The sequence below is a fragment of the Pelophylax lessonae genome, assembly GCF_965119305.1.
Source record: "Pelophylax lessonae genome assembly, chromosome: 4".
NCBI classification, from domain to species: domain Eukaryota; kingdom Metazoa; phylum Chordata; class Amphibia; order Anura; family Ranidae; genus Pelophylax; species Pelophylax lessonae.
The window spans coordinates 157,347,809-157,363,704 of NC_138771.1; the positions used below are offsets into that span (position 1 = coordinate 157,347,809).

Here is a 15,896-nt window from a genome sequence, read left to right on the forward strand (position 1 = left end):
GTGAGCGGCACGGCGGGGGCTCGTTCTAAGGTAAGTATTGCAATGCATACTAGCTCATTATGGCTTTCTCTTGCAGGGTGAAAAAAAAAAATGCACGGGTTTACAACCTCTTTAAGCTGGATACACACTATCCAACTTTTGTGGTTAGATTTCCTTCAGATTTACCTTTTCTATGTAGTGCAAGGGCCTGCCAGATTGCATACAAATTGAAAGTGTTTAGGTTTGACCTCCATATTATATGGTTTTGGTAAGTCAAAAGGAAAACGTCTTCAGAAAATCTTATAGTGTGTATGGCCCATTAGTCAGGGAGGTGAACAAGAACCCGATGGTCACTTTAACAGAGCTCCAGCATTTCTCTGTGGAGAGAGGAGAACCTTCCAGAAGAACAACCATCTCTGCAGCACTCCACCAATCAAGCCTGTATGGTAGAGTGGCCAGACAGAAGCCACTCCTCAGTAAAAGGCACATGACAGCCCACCTGGAGTTTACCAAAAGGCACCTGAAGGACGTTCAGACCATGAGCAGCAAAATTCGCTGGGCTGATGAAACAAAGATTGAACTCTTTGGCCTGAAAGGCAAGCGTCATGTCTGGAAGAGACCAGGCACTGCTCATCACCTGGCCATTACCATCCCTACAGTGAAGCATGGTGGTGGCAGCATCATGCTATGGAGATGTTTTTCAGTGGTAGGAACTGGGAGACTAGTCAGGAGGATAGAGGGAAAGATGAATGCAGCAATGTAGAGACGTCCTTGATAAAAACCTGCTCCAGAGCACTCTGGACCTCAGACTGGGGCGAAGATGGCTATGTGACAACTCTGTGAATGTCCTTCAGTGGCCCAGCCAGAGCCTAGACTTGAACCCTATTTAACATCTCTGGAGAGATCTGAAAATGGCTGTGCACCAACGCTCCCCATCCAACCTGATGGAGCTTGGGAGGTCCTGCAAAGAAGGATGGGAAATACTGCCCACAAATACGTGTTCCAAGCTTGTAGCATCATACTCAAAAAGACTTGAGGCTGTAATTGGTGACAAGGGTGCTTCAACAAAGTATTGAGCAAAGGCTGTGAATACTTATGTACATGGGATTTTTTTTGTTTTTTATTTTTAATAAATTTGCAAAGATTTCAATCTTCTTTCACATTGTCATTATGGGGTATTATTTGTAGAATTTCTAGGAAAATAATAAATTGAGTGAAGCACTGTAAATACTTTCCGGATGCACTGTACACACTCATTTTACTGTTGTGGGTTTAGTAACACTTCAGGTCCTGTAGTGTGTTGACATGACGCAGAGCCAGAAAAACAGAAAATTGCTTTCATAAACGAATTGTAATTTCCTTTTCCAGAGCCAGGAAAGGAAAATTACAGTATGGCCACCTTCACATCATGCAGTTGAGATTGCACGCTCATGTTTCTGTGCATTTTCTGCGCATCAGGTGTAGAGCAGCCTATTTTTTTCACAAGAGATGCACAAAAGAAGACCCTGACCCTCTTACCAATTCGCGCCGCACCGAAATGTATGGTGCTGCAGAAAACAGGTTTGTTGAGCTGCCATTAAGATGTAAGTGTTGTTTTTTTTTTTTTTTTTTTTTTAGAATTATACTTACCTAGGTGGATGCAGCATCAGTCTGAAGTGTGAACATAGCCTAAGTATATGAAAACAATTTTTACTTATTTTGGTAATTCCTGTCTTCCAGTTACCTGCTATCCTAGGGCCCTTTCCTTGAAATGATTCTGATACATATAATCATGGCTACTTTGATGTTCACCTGATTTACTGCATCTTGTCAATACAATTATGTTTGAATTTAGGACACCTCTGATGATGGCTTGTACCAGGAAAAACCTAGATATTATTAAGGATCTGATTGAGCACAAAGCCAACCCCATGCTGAAAAATAAGGATGGCTGGAACTGTTTTCATATTGCAGCAAGGGAAGGAGACCCAGCAATTATCGAATATCTGCTTGATGTCTTTCCTGATATCTGGAACACCGAGAGCAAGATAAAGAGAACACCACTTCACACAGCAGGTACTGGCCTAACTTTACAGTACTCTATTTACCGTACTGCATCCTTTTCTTATTACACAAATATTTCAAAACAAGCCAGTAGCTCTATTTCCAGCCATGTCAGTTTAAGGATTAAATGACCTGATGGCCAGTGAGCTGAACATTCACTCAAACTACTTTTGTTTTGTTCAGCAGTCCTTTTATCACCCCTCCTCTCTATTGTCCAATCAGAACGCTTTGCATTCACTCAGAAAATGCGAAGCATTCTATGAATGCACCCATAACCAGCGGCCGACCTCCAGTGTTCACAATGCAGCAGGGCAGCCGCTCAGAACAGGACCCAGAAGCAAGTGGAGATCACTGGAGTAGCGGTGTTCATTTTAGTGATTTCTATTATCCAGGAGCATCGTCCAGGTATGGGGTATGGTATACACAGTACATAGTTACGTTGGTCCAAGCTGCGTCAGTGTAACTACAGTATCTCACAAAAGTGAGTACACCCCTCACATTTTTGGAAATATTTTTTTATATCTTTTCATGAGACAACACTGAAGAAATGACACTTTGCTACAATGTAAAGTAGTGAGTGTACAGCTTGTATAACAGTGTAAATTTGCTGTCCCCTCAAAAAAAACTCAACACACAGCCAATAATATCTAAACCGCTGGCAACAAAAGTGACTGAAAATGTCCAAACTGGGTCCAATTAGCCATTTCTCCTCGCCGTTGTCATGTGACTGGTTAGTTTTACAAGGTCTCGGGTGTGAATGAGGAACAGGGGTGTTAATTTTGGTGTCATCTCTAACTCTCTCATACTGGTCACTGGAAGTTCAACATGGCATCTCATGACAAAGAACTCTCTGAGGATCTGAAAAAAAGAATCGTTGCTCTACATAAAGATTGCCAAGACCCTGAAACTGAGCTGAAGCATGGTGGCCAAGACCATACAGAGGTTTAACAAGATAGATTCCACTCAGAACAGGCCTCGCCATGGTCGACCAAAGCAGTTGAGTGCACGTGCTCCGCATCATATCCAGAGGTTGTCTTTGCAAAATAGACATATGAGTGCTGCCAGCATTGCTGCAGAGGCTGAAGGGGTGGGGTGGGGGGGGGGGTCAGCCTGTTAGTGCTCAGACCATACGTCGCACAATGCATGAAATTGGTCGGCATGGCTGTCGTCCACTGGGAAACTACAGTTCATTGAGGGAACCATGAATGCCAACCTGTACTTAGACATTCTGAAGCAGGGCATGATCCCCTTCCTTCAGAGACTGGGCCGCAGGGCAGTATTCCAACTCGCTAACGACCCCAAACACATCTCCAAGACGACCACTTCCTTGCCAAAGAAGCTGAGGGTAAAGGTGATGGCCTGGCCAAGCATGTCTCCAGACCTAAACCCTATTGAGCATCTGTAGGGCATCCTCAAACGGAAGGTGGAGGAGCGCAAGGTCTCTAACATCCACCAGCTCTGTAATGTCGTCATGCAGGAGTTAAACATGGCACCAGTGGCAACCTGTGAAGCTCTGGTGAACTCAATGCCCAAGAGGGTTAAGGCAGTGTTGGAAAATAAGGGTGGCCACACAAAATATTGACACTTTGGGCCCAATTTGGACATTTTCACTTAGGGGTGTCCTCACTTTTGTTGCCAGCTTTTTAGACATTAATGGCTGTGTGTTGAGTTTTTGTGAGGGGACTGCAAATTTACACTGATATACAAGCTGTATACTCACTACTTTACATTGTAGTAAAGTGTCATTTCTTCAGTGTTGTCACATGAAAAGATATAATAAAATATTTACATAAATGTGAGGGTTGTACTCACTTTTGTGGGATACTGTATGTATAGAATTCCCATGTCTAGAATTATTCTTTAAAGCTAAGTTATTTATTATTTTATTAAAAAAAAAAAAAAAAAAATGTTCTACTTACCTGCTCAGTGCAATGGTATTGCACAAAGTGTTCCCAAGCCTCCTCCTGTTGGGTCCCCCAACGGCTGCTTGCTGTGGGGGCAGAGGCGTAAGCTTGATCCCAAGCTGGGCTGTGTGCATTCTTAGACACACACACTCTCTGGTCACAGCATTTGACTGATCGCAGCAGGAACCCATGGCTCCCGCTGCTCTCAGTGTAGTGTACTGATAACAAGTGAGGGGAAAGAAGACCGGCAGCCAGGCATAGCACTGGATCAATAAAGGATGCAAGTATATAGGGAGGTGAGAAGGAAGTACAATTTTTGGGATATTTTTTACCTTAATGCAGGGAATGCGATAAGGTAAAAATATTACCAAAAGTATTGGGACGCCTGCCTTTACATGCACATGAACTTCATTGGCATCCCAGTCTTAGTCCGTAGGGTTCAATATTGAGTTGGTCCACCCAATGCAGCTATAACAGCTTCATCTCTTCTGGGAAGACTGTCCACAAGGTTTAGGAGTGTGTCTATGGGAATTTTTGACCATTCTTCCAGAAACGCATTTGTTAGGTCAGGCGATATTGGACGAGAAGACTTTGCTTGCAGTATGTGCCATAATTCATCCCAAAGGTGTTCTATCGGGTTGAGGTCAGGCCAGTCAGGTTCCTCCACCCCAAACTTACTCATCCATGTCTTTATGGACCTTGCTTTGTGCACTGGAGCGCAGTCATATTGAAACAGGAAGGGGCCATCCCCAAACTGTTCCCACAAAGTTGGGAGCATGAAATTGTCCAAAATGTCTTGATATGCTGACGCCTTAAGGGTTCCCTTCACTGGAACTAAGGGGCCAAGCCCAACACCTGAGAAACAACCCCACACCATAATCCCCCCTCCACCAAATGATTTAGACCAGTGCACAAAGCAAGGTCTATAAAGACACGGATGAGCGAGTTTGGGGTGGAGGAAGTTGACTGCCTGCACAGTCCTGACCCCAACCCGATAGAACACCTTTGGAATGAATTAGAGCTGAGACTGTGAGCCAGGTCTTCTTGTCCAACATCAGTGCCTGACCTCACAAATGCGCTTCTGGAAGAATCGTCAAACCTTCCCATAGACACACTCCTAAGCCTTGTGGACAGCTTTTCCAGAAGAGTTGAAGCTGTTATAGCTGCAAGGGTGGGTTAACTCAATATTGAACCCTACAGACTAAGACTGGGATGCCATTAAAGTTCATGTGAGTGTAAAGGCAGGCATCCCAATACTTTTGGTAATATAGAGGACATACATAATACTTCGTATCTGAATGCTGTTCTCTTTTTTTATTTAGCAATGCATGGCTGCATTGATGTGGTGAAGATCCTTCTTGAGAGGTAATATTGCATTTTTTTGTAATGTAATACATTTATAGGTAACAGAATATTAAAATATTTAAAAATGTTTTAGAATATGTTTTAGTTCATATAAATGCATTTAAATGGTGTTCAGTTTTTTAACACCAGTCACAGTTTGGCTTGTGTATAATTCTGAATATCTACCCTCAAATTCATATAATTCTAAAGGCTTACCTATAAAAGATTTATATTTGCCCCTTATTGAGCTTTACATAGTTTGTGTGAGGATGACTTGGAGCTGCAAGTCAGACATAAGAGGTTTTTGGGAACATATATTCAGTCCTCCATCAACCACAAAAAAAAAAAAAACAGAAAAAGAGGCCAGCCTCCATCATTGGCATGTGGTTGATGGAGGACTGAATATACGTTCCCCTCCAGGCATTAGGGGTTAAGCTGTCCAGGAAAGGTGACAATGTTTAGGGTGGATATGTCATTTTTTTCAAGAAGGGAACAGATGTGGCAGGTAGCACCCGCTACCATGAAGAATGTGCTAAAACTGAAGAAAGAAAAGGAATACAGCCACCCCATCTAAGGAATGGGTGGGAGGTGAGGAATGTTTACCTGGGAACCTGCATATGTATTATGCTACATTGGGTTTAGGGCCAGTTCATTGAGTTGAATGGCCATGGATCTTTGGTAATCAGCCCATTTAATTCTTGTCTCACGGGTGTTACTTCCTCCTACTTCACGTTGGAAAGAGCTATCTGGAACATCTTATACCTGCTGGGACCTGTGGTGCACTCTGGGTGTTGCACTGTATTACCGGAACTTCTTTTGTGTTTATTACTTGGTTCACCTTTTTTTTCACTGACTTTATTTTACTTATTAAGGACATTGTCCCTTATATATGATCAGAGACTGTTTTGCACTTATTTAATGTTCACTTATTTTATGTTATTGATTTATATCACTTTTTGATAGCGCTTCACATTATCCCTAAAATATATTTCTAAGGCCTCACGCACAGTGAGCATTTTTCCAGCTGCTGTTTTTGACGTCAGATGTTTTTTTGCTGCAGCCAGTAAATTCCCCCAGCATGTTATCCTGTGTGTTTATGCACACATTCAGGCTGTTAGCAATTTTTGGCAGGGGCGTTTTCTGGCTGGGAAACCCCCCCCAGAACTAGCAGGTTTTAAGAGGCTGTAAAAACGCTCTAACTCTGAAAAAAGCTTAAAAACGCTAAAAAAAAAAAAAAAAAACTCCCAAAAACACAGCTATTCTATGTTAATCAAGGTTTTTGAGCCATAAGCATTTGTGGGGATATAGTTTTGCTAAAGAAAAGCTAAAAAAAACGCTACAGCTGAAAAAAAGGTAAAAAAAACACTGAAAAACTCTACTGCAAAAAAGCTGAAAAACTCCTTTTACAGCCAGTGCTGTATCTTGGCCTAGGCCGACAAGGCCCAGGCCTAGGGCGGCACTTTGCAGGGGGGGGGGGGGGGGGGCAGCAAAAAGCTGCACCCTGCATGAAGCTCCTCCTGGCTTCTGCATGAAAAGGGTCCCGGCCGGCTTGAGCTGCACTTTTAGTATAGTGCTAGTCTTATGGGGCGAATTAGGCCAGAGGGCAGGGTCCAGGAGGCAAATCAGTCTGGCACCCTCATAAAGCGGTCACACTGCTACCTGCCGGTATTAGAATACCGGCAGGTGAGGACATTCAGACAGACCGCAGGCTGCCGACCACACCAAATACAACTGGCTCAAAGTCCCCCAATGCTAATGAGTGTGGCACTGCAGCCTAATGCTCTGCCTACCCTCCTCCACCCCCGGGTATGGCAGGCATCATGTCAATAATATAATTTCATTTCTTTAACCACTTGCCGACCACCGCCCGACTATATACGGCGGCGGTCAGCCCCTCCCAGACAAAGTGACGTACCGGTACATCACTAGCCTGGGAGCGAATAGGGGGCGAGCGCGCGCCGCCGGGGGCGAGCGCGCGCCGCCGGGGGCGAGCGCGCGCCGCCGGAGGCGCGCTCCCGCCCCTGCTCGTACCCGAAGAAGCCGGCGCGTGTGACCAGCGGACCGGATGTCCGCCGGTCACTCGCAATCGTCGGGTGGAGAGGGAGAAAGGCAGGCGGCTAATGTAAACAAAGCCGCCTGTCATTCTCCCCTGTGTAAAAGCACAGATCACTCGGTCCTGCTATGTAGGACCGTTGATCTGTGCTGTTACACACAAAGCCACATCCAATCACAGTAAGAAATACACCCCTAGGGACACACTTAACCCCTCCCTCTCCAATAAAGTTAACCCCTTCCCTCCCAGTGTAATTTTTACAGTAACAGTGCATATGTATAGCACTGATTACTGTAGTAATGTCACTGGTAACCCCAAAAGTGTCAAAAATGTCAGTCAAGGGTCCGATCTGTCCTTTGCAATGTTGCAGTACCGCAAAAAAAATCGCAGATCGCCGCCATTACTCGTTAAAAAAAACAAACAAGAAAAATGACAAAAATCTTTCCCTTAGTAAACGCAATAACTTTTGCCAATCAAAATACGCTTTTTTCGATTTTTTTTTTTTTACCAAACATATGTAGCAGAAAATAAATTGGCCTAAAATGTTAAAAAATTTAGATTTTTACATTTATTTTTTGGGGGGGGGAATTTCATATAAAAAAATGTGAAAAATGTTGCTATTTTTGCAAAATTGTCGCTCTTTTTTTGTTTATAGCGCATGATCAAAAAATCGCACAGGTGATCAAATACCACCAAAAGAAAGCTCTGTTTGTGGGAAAAAAAGGACGTCAATTTCATTTGGGTACAGCTTTGCACGACCGCGCAATTGTCCGTTAAAGTCACGCAGTGCCGAACCGCAAAATAGACCCTGGTCAGGAAGGGGGTAAAATCTTCCGGGGCTTAAGTGGTTAAACATTCTTGTCCTTGAACGAGCATATCGATTTGAATCATATACAATTAAGACTTTTAATTGTATATGATGGCAATAATATTTTGGACCTGCTTACCTCATATGTGCTATCGCAATATGTCACTGAATTAGTAAGATTACTCCAATCTTATAAGATATTTGGACTTGTGTTTGCTGCCACTGATTATTTCACTTATTTGTATAATAACTATGGATGTCCTAGTCATTATACAAATAAGTGAAATATTCCTATAATTACAATCAGTGGCAGCAAACAGAAGTCCAAATATCTTAGGCTGCACTAATGGGCAATGATAGGCTACACTGATATGCTGCACTGATGGGCAGTAATGAGGCGGCGCTGATAAGGCTGCACTGATGAGGCTGAACTTATGGGAACTGATAAGGCAATGCTGATGGGCACTGATACACTGTGGTTGTGGTCTGTGGTTTACAGATGACATGACGGGTCATAAACAGGAAGGGGTGTGGCCTTTACAGGAAGGGGTGGGTCATATTTAAATTAGGGGGTGCACAAGTTTAGTCAGGCCTAGGGCAGCACAAAACCTAAATACACCACTGTCTACAGCTACAGCTTTCTACTGACGTTTTGATAACATCCAGTGTGCATGAGGTCTTAAGGTGCTATTGACATTAAATTTTCCCTGTTGCAGATTAACTACGATAAGCTAGTGCCTTGCAATAAACAGCAGTGTTGTCAACCTGCCTTGCAAATGTTTCAGTCACCCATTGATTGGGCTGCCTATCAGGTCTGTAGGAGGCATGCCCAAACAAACATCGGGAAGTAGAAATCAGGTGTTTACTTTAATCCACCTATAAGTAATGTATAGTTTTTGGCTGGACTGTCAGATCTACAGTATGTTAATGTAAAATAAACATATTACAAACTGGTTATTGCTTCAATGTAAGGGAAAAGTTCTGGTTTAGGAAGTCCCTCCCCTATTTACTCTATGCTAACCCTACCTCCATCCATGTGCCCACCTACCTCTCCCTGACAGTGACAGCCTCCTGTGGTGTTTAGATCCTTCCATTCAGAAATCTTTTCAATTCTGCCCATGTCTGTGACTTCCTATAGACTGGAATAGGCTTTTTTCCCCTTTCTAACGGAGAAGGACCTCCTCAAGTCTTCGAGAAATTACAGCAATGGTATGGGCAGTGACAAGATGATTGGAGGGTGTAAACACTGCAAGTAGAAACCACCATCAAAGAGAGGTATGCAGGCACCTGGGTAGGTGTGGGAAGAAGTGTGGGGGGGGGGTAGTGTTTGCTATAGAACACATAAGGGGGGTAGGGAGTGGGCACTAGGGGCATTATATCTTTTTTTAATGTATGTGTAGTGTGGTCTGTTTTGTATTGCTATGAGATTTGTGTTTCATTTTTGATATTTATTAACCTTTTTAAGAAGAAAAGCACGTTGCTTTATTCCCCTCCTCCTTTATCGAACACCTTTTGGTCTTTCCTCTCTGTTTTCCACATATTGCTTGTCGTGTTCAGGAGTTGAAGGGTAGGATGCCACTTTAATTGGTGAGTCGGTGCTTCTAACCGGGACCGGCATATTTACTAATCCGGTCTCTCCCTGATCCTAGGATACTTAACCTTTGCTTTTATCCATTGTCGTGCATTATATCTAAACCTGAATTTTTCCTTTACACATTTCTTCTGTTGATATATTGATTTTATCTTGTTGCAGGTGCCAGTATAACCCAGACTGCAAAGACAGCTGTGGTGTGACCCCTTTTATGGATGCTGTCCAGAATGGCCATCTGCATATTGCTCAACTCCTCTTAGAAAAAAAAAAGGTACCACCTATCAGGCAAATAACATTACCCTTAAAGAGACCCTGTCACCAACCTAAAAATTGCAGGTAAAAGCACAGAAAAATCAAGTATCTTGAATGTATACCTATCTTTCCATAAATATTTTTTTAATTTCTTACAATGTGCCAGGGTCTCTTTAACATGAGTTGTATTATGAAAGGGTCATTTCAGCACTCTACCTGGAACAGGTGCTTACTAAACAATTGATACTGTATAATTGATGGAGCCTATAAAAAGTGAATACAGTGAAAAAAGTGCAAGTGTTTTGTATTCGCTGAATGTTTCTTTTTTGTTTTCTGAATGGTAACATTTGTGTTTTTTTTTTTTTTTTGTATACAAACTTTTTTATTAGGGTGAAAAAATTGTGGTACAAAAGCGTATATTAAATAAAGGAACTAGGGATATTCAACGGCATACCTATTGATTTAGAAACATTAACAGAAAGTCCAGAAATAACAGAAAATTTTTGAAGTGTGTTCAATAGGTTAGGGAGAGAAGTGATTGGTTGTGTGATAAATAATAGCATGTCATCAGCATACATACTCAACTTGTATGTGTTATTTGAGGAGGTATAGCCTTTTATATCTGGGTTATCGATGATTGCTGTGTGTGCTGTGCGATTGCTAATGGTTCGATGGCAAGCGCAAAAAGAAGAGGGGAAAGTGGGCAGCCCTGTCTTGTACCTCTGCTAACTTTAAAGAACTCTGAGTTACAGCCCGGAAGGCGTATCCTAGTTCTTGGGGAATTATATAGAGCGTGAAAGCCATGGAGGAAACCATTGTTTAAACCATACCTGGGAAGAAGTTTGTCAAGGTATTCCCAGGAAACGCTATCGAAGGCCTTGTTAATGTCTAGGCTTAGAAGCAGGAGGGGATTGGTTTTTGCGTTGGCATCTTGTATTATATTAGTCGCCAAGCGAATATTATCAGTGATTTGGCGTCCTGGGATGAAACCAGATTGGAACGGGGAAATAAGGGAGGGAATTACTAATGATAGTCTATTTGTCAAAAGTCTGCTAAAAATTTTTTAGATCATTGTTTATTATTGAAATGGGCCTATAATTCTGTGGGAGGGAGTGATCTTTATCAGGTTTGGGAATCAGGGACATGTTGGCCAGTAGCATTTCTTCAGGGAAGACGCCACCTTCAAGGATATTATTGTAAAGGGTTGTCAGTCTAGGGGTAAGCTGGGGGGCAAATTGTTTGTAATAGAAAGACGAAAATCCATCGGGACCTGGGGCAGAGCCATTTTTAAGCGATTTTATAACCAAAGAGATTTCGTCTGCAGTGCATGGGGCATTTAATTGCTCTATCTGTGAAGTGGTTAATTTAGGGACAGGGATATGGTCCAACCAAGAATAATCAAAAGGTCTAGAGTCATTTGAGGTTTTAGAAAGGAGGTCTTCGTGTGAATGGTAACATTTGTAGGGTCGGAAACAAATGACTGTTCAATAAAAATAAAGCTCTCAAGATCCATTCTCTTAGCAGCTCATTTTTCCAATGCAATTTTTTTTGGGACCCGGTGATCTGATTGACTGTTTGAAAAAGAGGAATACAGGATGGTAACCTCATAAATAGAAGGCCAGCAGCATGTGTGCCCTTTGTTATGCAGTTTACAAGCCTATAGGCCTGGCAGTTTAACCACTTCTGGACCGGAAGGTTTTACCCTCATAATGACCAGGCCTTTTTTTTGCGATACAGCACTGTGTTACTTTGACAATTGCGCAGTCATGCGACTCTGTACCCAAATAAAATGTCATTTTTCCCCACACAAATAGAGCTTTCTTTTGGTGGTTTTTGATCACCTCTGCGATTTTTTTATTTTTTGTGCTATAAACAAAAAAAGAGCGACAGTTCTGAAAAAAAACAAAACCTAATTTTTACTTTCTGTTATAAAACATATCCAATTAAAAAAAAATAATAAAATGTTCTCATCATTGTAGGCCAATATGTATTCTTCCACATATTTTTGGTAAAAGAAAATCCCAATAAGTGTATATTGATTGGTTTGCACAAACATTATCACGTCTACAAACTGGGGGAACGATTTATGTAATTTTTATTTAATTTTTTTACTAGTACTAGTAAACTACTAGTACTTTTACTTTTACTACTACTACTAGTTGCCGATTTTTAGCGGGACTGCGACATTGTGGCGGACAGTTCGGACACCTAACTGACACTTTTGAGGGGACCAGTGACATTACTACAGTAATCAGTGCTAAAAATATGCATTGTATTAATAATTAATGGCAAGGAATGGGGTTAACACCAGGGGCGATCAAAGGGTTAAGTGAGCTCCTATGCAGTGCTTTTTAACTGTGTGGGGGATGGACTCAGAAGATGAACACAGAGATCTGTGTTCCTAAATAGTAGGAACACAGGATCCCTGTGTTCACTTCTGACAGAACGGCGGTCTGTCTTGTTTACATCGACAGACCGCCATTCTGTCTTTATGGGGAGCCAAACGGCGCGGCCCCCCCACTGTCTATTACACGAAACAACATACAGGTACGTCGTTTACGTAATAGAGCCAACATGCCACTGTAAAACTACAGTGGCTGGTCGGCAAGTGGTTAAGAGCTTGTGTAGACGGGTGTTGCCAAACACTGCCTGTTACCTTAGAACCCAGTGCTACTGAAATGAATTTGTTGAATGCAAAACACAGCAAGAGGCTGCTTTTGACTTGCCTGCAGTGCAGACGCATCTCAATACAACCTCTAATGTTCAGAGAAACACAAAGCAATTCAAACGCAGTCCCAGAACTGCCATCCACACTACTACATTGAAGTAGACATGTGCGGTTTGTTTTATTCTGAATTGAAATTCAGACAAATTTTTCGTTATTCAGAAATTTATGTTTATCCGAATTTCCGAATTGCAATAGTAACGAGTTTAAACGAATCCGAAACAACTAAACAAATTTTCGGACGAAATTCAAATGAAATTCATTTTTAAATGGAATTCGGATCGTTTTTGAATCAAATTTGAATAGTTTTGGAATCGAATTTGAATTTTTGAAGAGAATAAATTAGAATAGAAAAGAATATAATAGAAAATAAAACAATTGAATATAATAGAGTAAAACAGAACAAATACAAAATAAAAGAATAGAAAAAATAAAGGAATAAAACAGAATATAACCATCTTCTAAAATTCAAATTTCAAATAGAATAAATTTAAATACAATGGAAAAGAAAAACATAGAATACAATAGGAAAAAAGAATAGTAAAGAATATAACCTTCTTCCGAAATTTGAATTTTGAATAGAATAAATTCAAATTAGAACAGAATTAAAAAAACAATAGACTAGAAAGAATATAAACATTTTCCAAGATTAGAATAAAGTAAATTTGAAGTTTGAATAGAAAGAATATAACCATCTTCTGATGTTTGAATTTCAAATAGTATACATTTGAATGGAATAGGAAAGAATAGAATAGAAGATACAATAGAAAAGAAGAGAGAGACTATAACAATATAACTGTTTTCCAAAAATTGAATAGAATAAATTTGATTTAGAATGGAATTCAGAACGATTCGAATTTGAGTAAAAGAAATTAATTCTGAAAATGAATTAACCGAATTAAACAAATTTAACTAAACTAATTTATGTAAATAACGAATCGAAACAAAACATTTTTCATTCGGCACATGTTACATAGTTACATAGTAGTTGAGGTTGAATAAAGACAATAGTCCATCCAGTTCAACCTGTGTGTGGCCATAATCACCCCCATACCCCTAAATTAAGCGATTGTAAACGTTCTTTATAATTTAGGTCCTCCAATCCCCTAATTAGTTTAGTTGCCCTTCTTTGGACTCTCTCCAGCTTCAACACATCCCTCCTGAGGACTGGCGACCAGAACTGGACAGAATACTCCAGATGTCTTCATTGAAGTAAACTGGAATCTGCTAAGCTGATTTTAACCACTTGCCAACTGCCCCCCGCAGATATACTGCGGCAGGATGGCTCGGCTGCGGAAATTGACCACTGCCAGCGGTGATGCCGATCCACGGGGCCAGCGGCCATGATTGCTGCCGGGCACCCGCGAACGCTCCCCTCTGAGAGAGAACGACGATCAGCTGTTATAAACACAGCAGACCGTTGTTCTCTTTGAAATGATCACAGAGTGCCTGTGATCCTCCTATATAGGATCACAGGTCTCTGTGGTCATTTCACAAGTCCCTCCCCCATACAGTTAGAAAACACTTCCCTAGGCTCACACTTAACCCTTTGATCGCCCCTGGGATAACCCCTTATTTTTAACACTGATTACTGTAGTAATGTCACTTGTCTCCCCAAAAGTGTCAAAAATGTCAGTTAGCGATCCGATCTGTCCGCCGCAATGTGGCAGTCTTGCTAAAAATCACAGATTGCCACCTTTTACTAGTAAAAATAAATAAATAAAAATTACATAAACCTTTCCCCTAGTTTGTAGACGTGATAACTTTTGCGCAAACCAATCAAAAAACGCTTATTGCCATTCTTTTTTTTTTTTTACCAAAAATATGTAGCTGAAAACAAATTGGCCTAAATTGATGAAAAATTTTAGAATTTTAATTTTTTTTTTTGTGGGGGGGGGGGGGGGGAAATGTTGTATAGCAGAATGTGAAAAATATTGTTATTTGTTTTCAGAATTGTCACACTGTTCTTGTTTATAGCGCAAAAAATAAAAATCGCATCGGTGATCAAATACCACCAAAAGAAAGCTCTATTTGTGGGAAAAAAAGGACATCAATTTTATTTGGGTACAACATTGCACGCCCGCGCAATTGTCCGTTAAATTAATGCAGTGCCGAATCGCAAAAATGTTCATTAAGGGGGCAAATCCTTCTGGTCCAGAAGTGGTTAAATGCAGGTAAACTATGTCTGTCTACATGAGACATCAGACTGATGTTTCTAGGGCAGCTTTTTTTTCATCTAGGGCTCCGTGTTACCCTAGGGTTCTTCAGAGGGTGCTAGGGGTTCAATGATCAGTGAATGATAGTGTACTGATCTCCTGCCTACACTGACCATCAATATAAGGGGGCAGTTTTCACCTGACATCCAATGTAGGGGTCCCTTCTATAGTGACCACCAACGTAAAGCAGCACTACACTGATCAGCAGTATTAAGGGGGCACTTTGATAGTGATCATTAATGTAAGGGTGACTTACACTGACCACAATGTAAAGGGGCATTAGAGTAGGGGGATGCCAAAATGTTTACTGTTTGTATTTCTTTTCTCTTAATATTTATTACTAATATTTATATAATTTCAGGATTATTAGTGAAAATAATTTTGATGTAAAGAGCAGGGGGTTGTTGTAAAATGATTCATCTTGATTTATATACTCATAAAATGATTCATCCTTGATTTCTATACTCTAAGTGCCGGGTCACACTTATGCGATGCGGGAAGGCTGCGAATTCGCAGCCTGTTCCCGCATCGCAAACGCACCCTTGGCAGTTCACACTGCCATATGCGATACGCTGGGGGTGTCAATGAAATGTTAACGACACCCCCAGTTTGATCGCATATCGCAGTGCGATCTTTACAGTTCGCACAGGATCGGATCGCACAAGCGTGAACCACTGTGCGATCCGGTCCTGATGCGGCTGAAAAAAAGGGTCATGTGCGACTTTTGTGCGGGTGCAGTGCGAATTTAGCCATACAAAGTGTATGGCTGAATTCACACCGCACAGCCGATCGCATGTAATGAAGGAGCAGTGCGCTCCGATATTAATGCGATCGCCGCAGCCGCAAGAGTGTGAACCGGCACTAATACTCTAGATTAGAAACACCACATTCTTAATACTTTTATTTAAATCTTTCTACCATTTACTGATCATGCAAATGTACTACTGTGTTTCCCCAAAAATAAGACCTACCCTGAGAAAA

General features: G+C 41.4%; 1 protein-coding gene across 1 annotated transcript in view; it reads left to right on the top strand.

Annotated features, from left to right (window-relative positions):
• The window catches only part of ANKRD16 (ankyrin repeat domain 16), a 46,910-nt gene that overhangs the window by 9,909 nt on the left and 21,105 nt on the right, over positions 1-15,896 (top strand). The window contains exons 2-4 of the mRNA XM_082256428.1: positions 1,814-2,034; positions 5,249-5,291; positions 9,885-9,993. Of these exons, the coding sequence (XP_082112554.1) occupies positions 1,814-2,034; positions 5,249-5,291; positions 9,885-9,993 (373 nt within the window). The remainder of the gene's footprint in view (positions 1-1,813; positions 2,035-5,248; positions 5,292-9,884; positions 9,994-15,896) is intronic.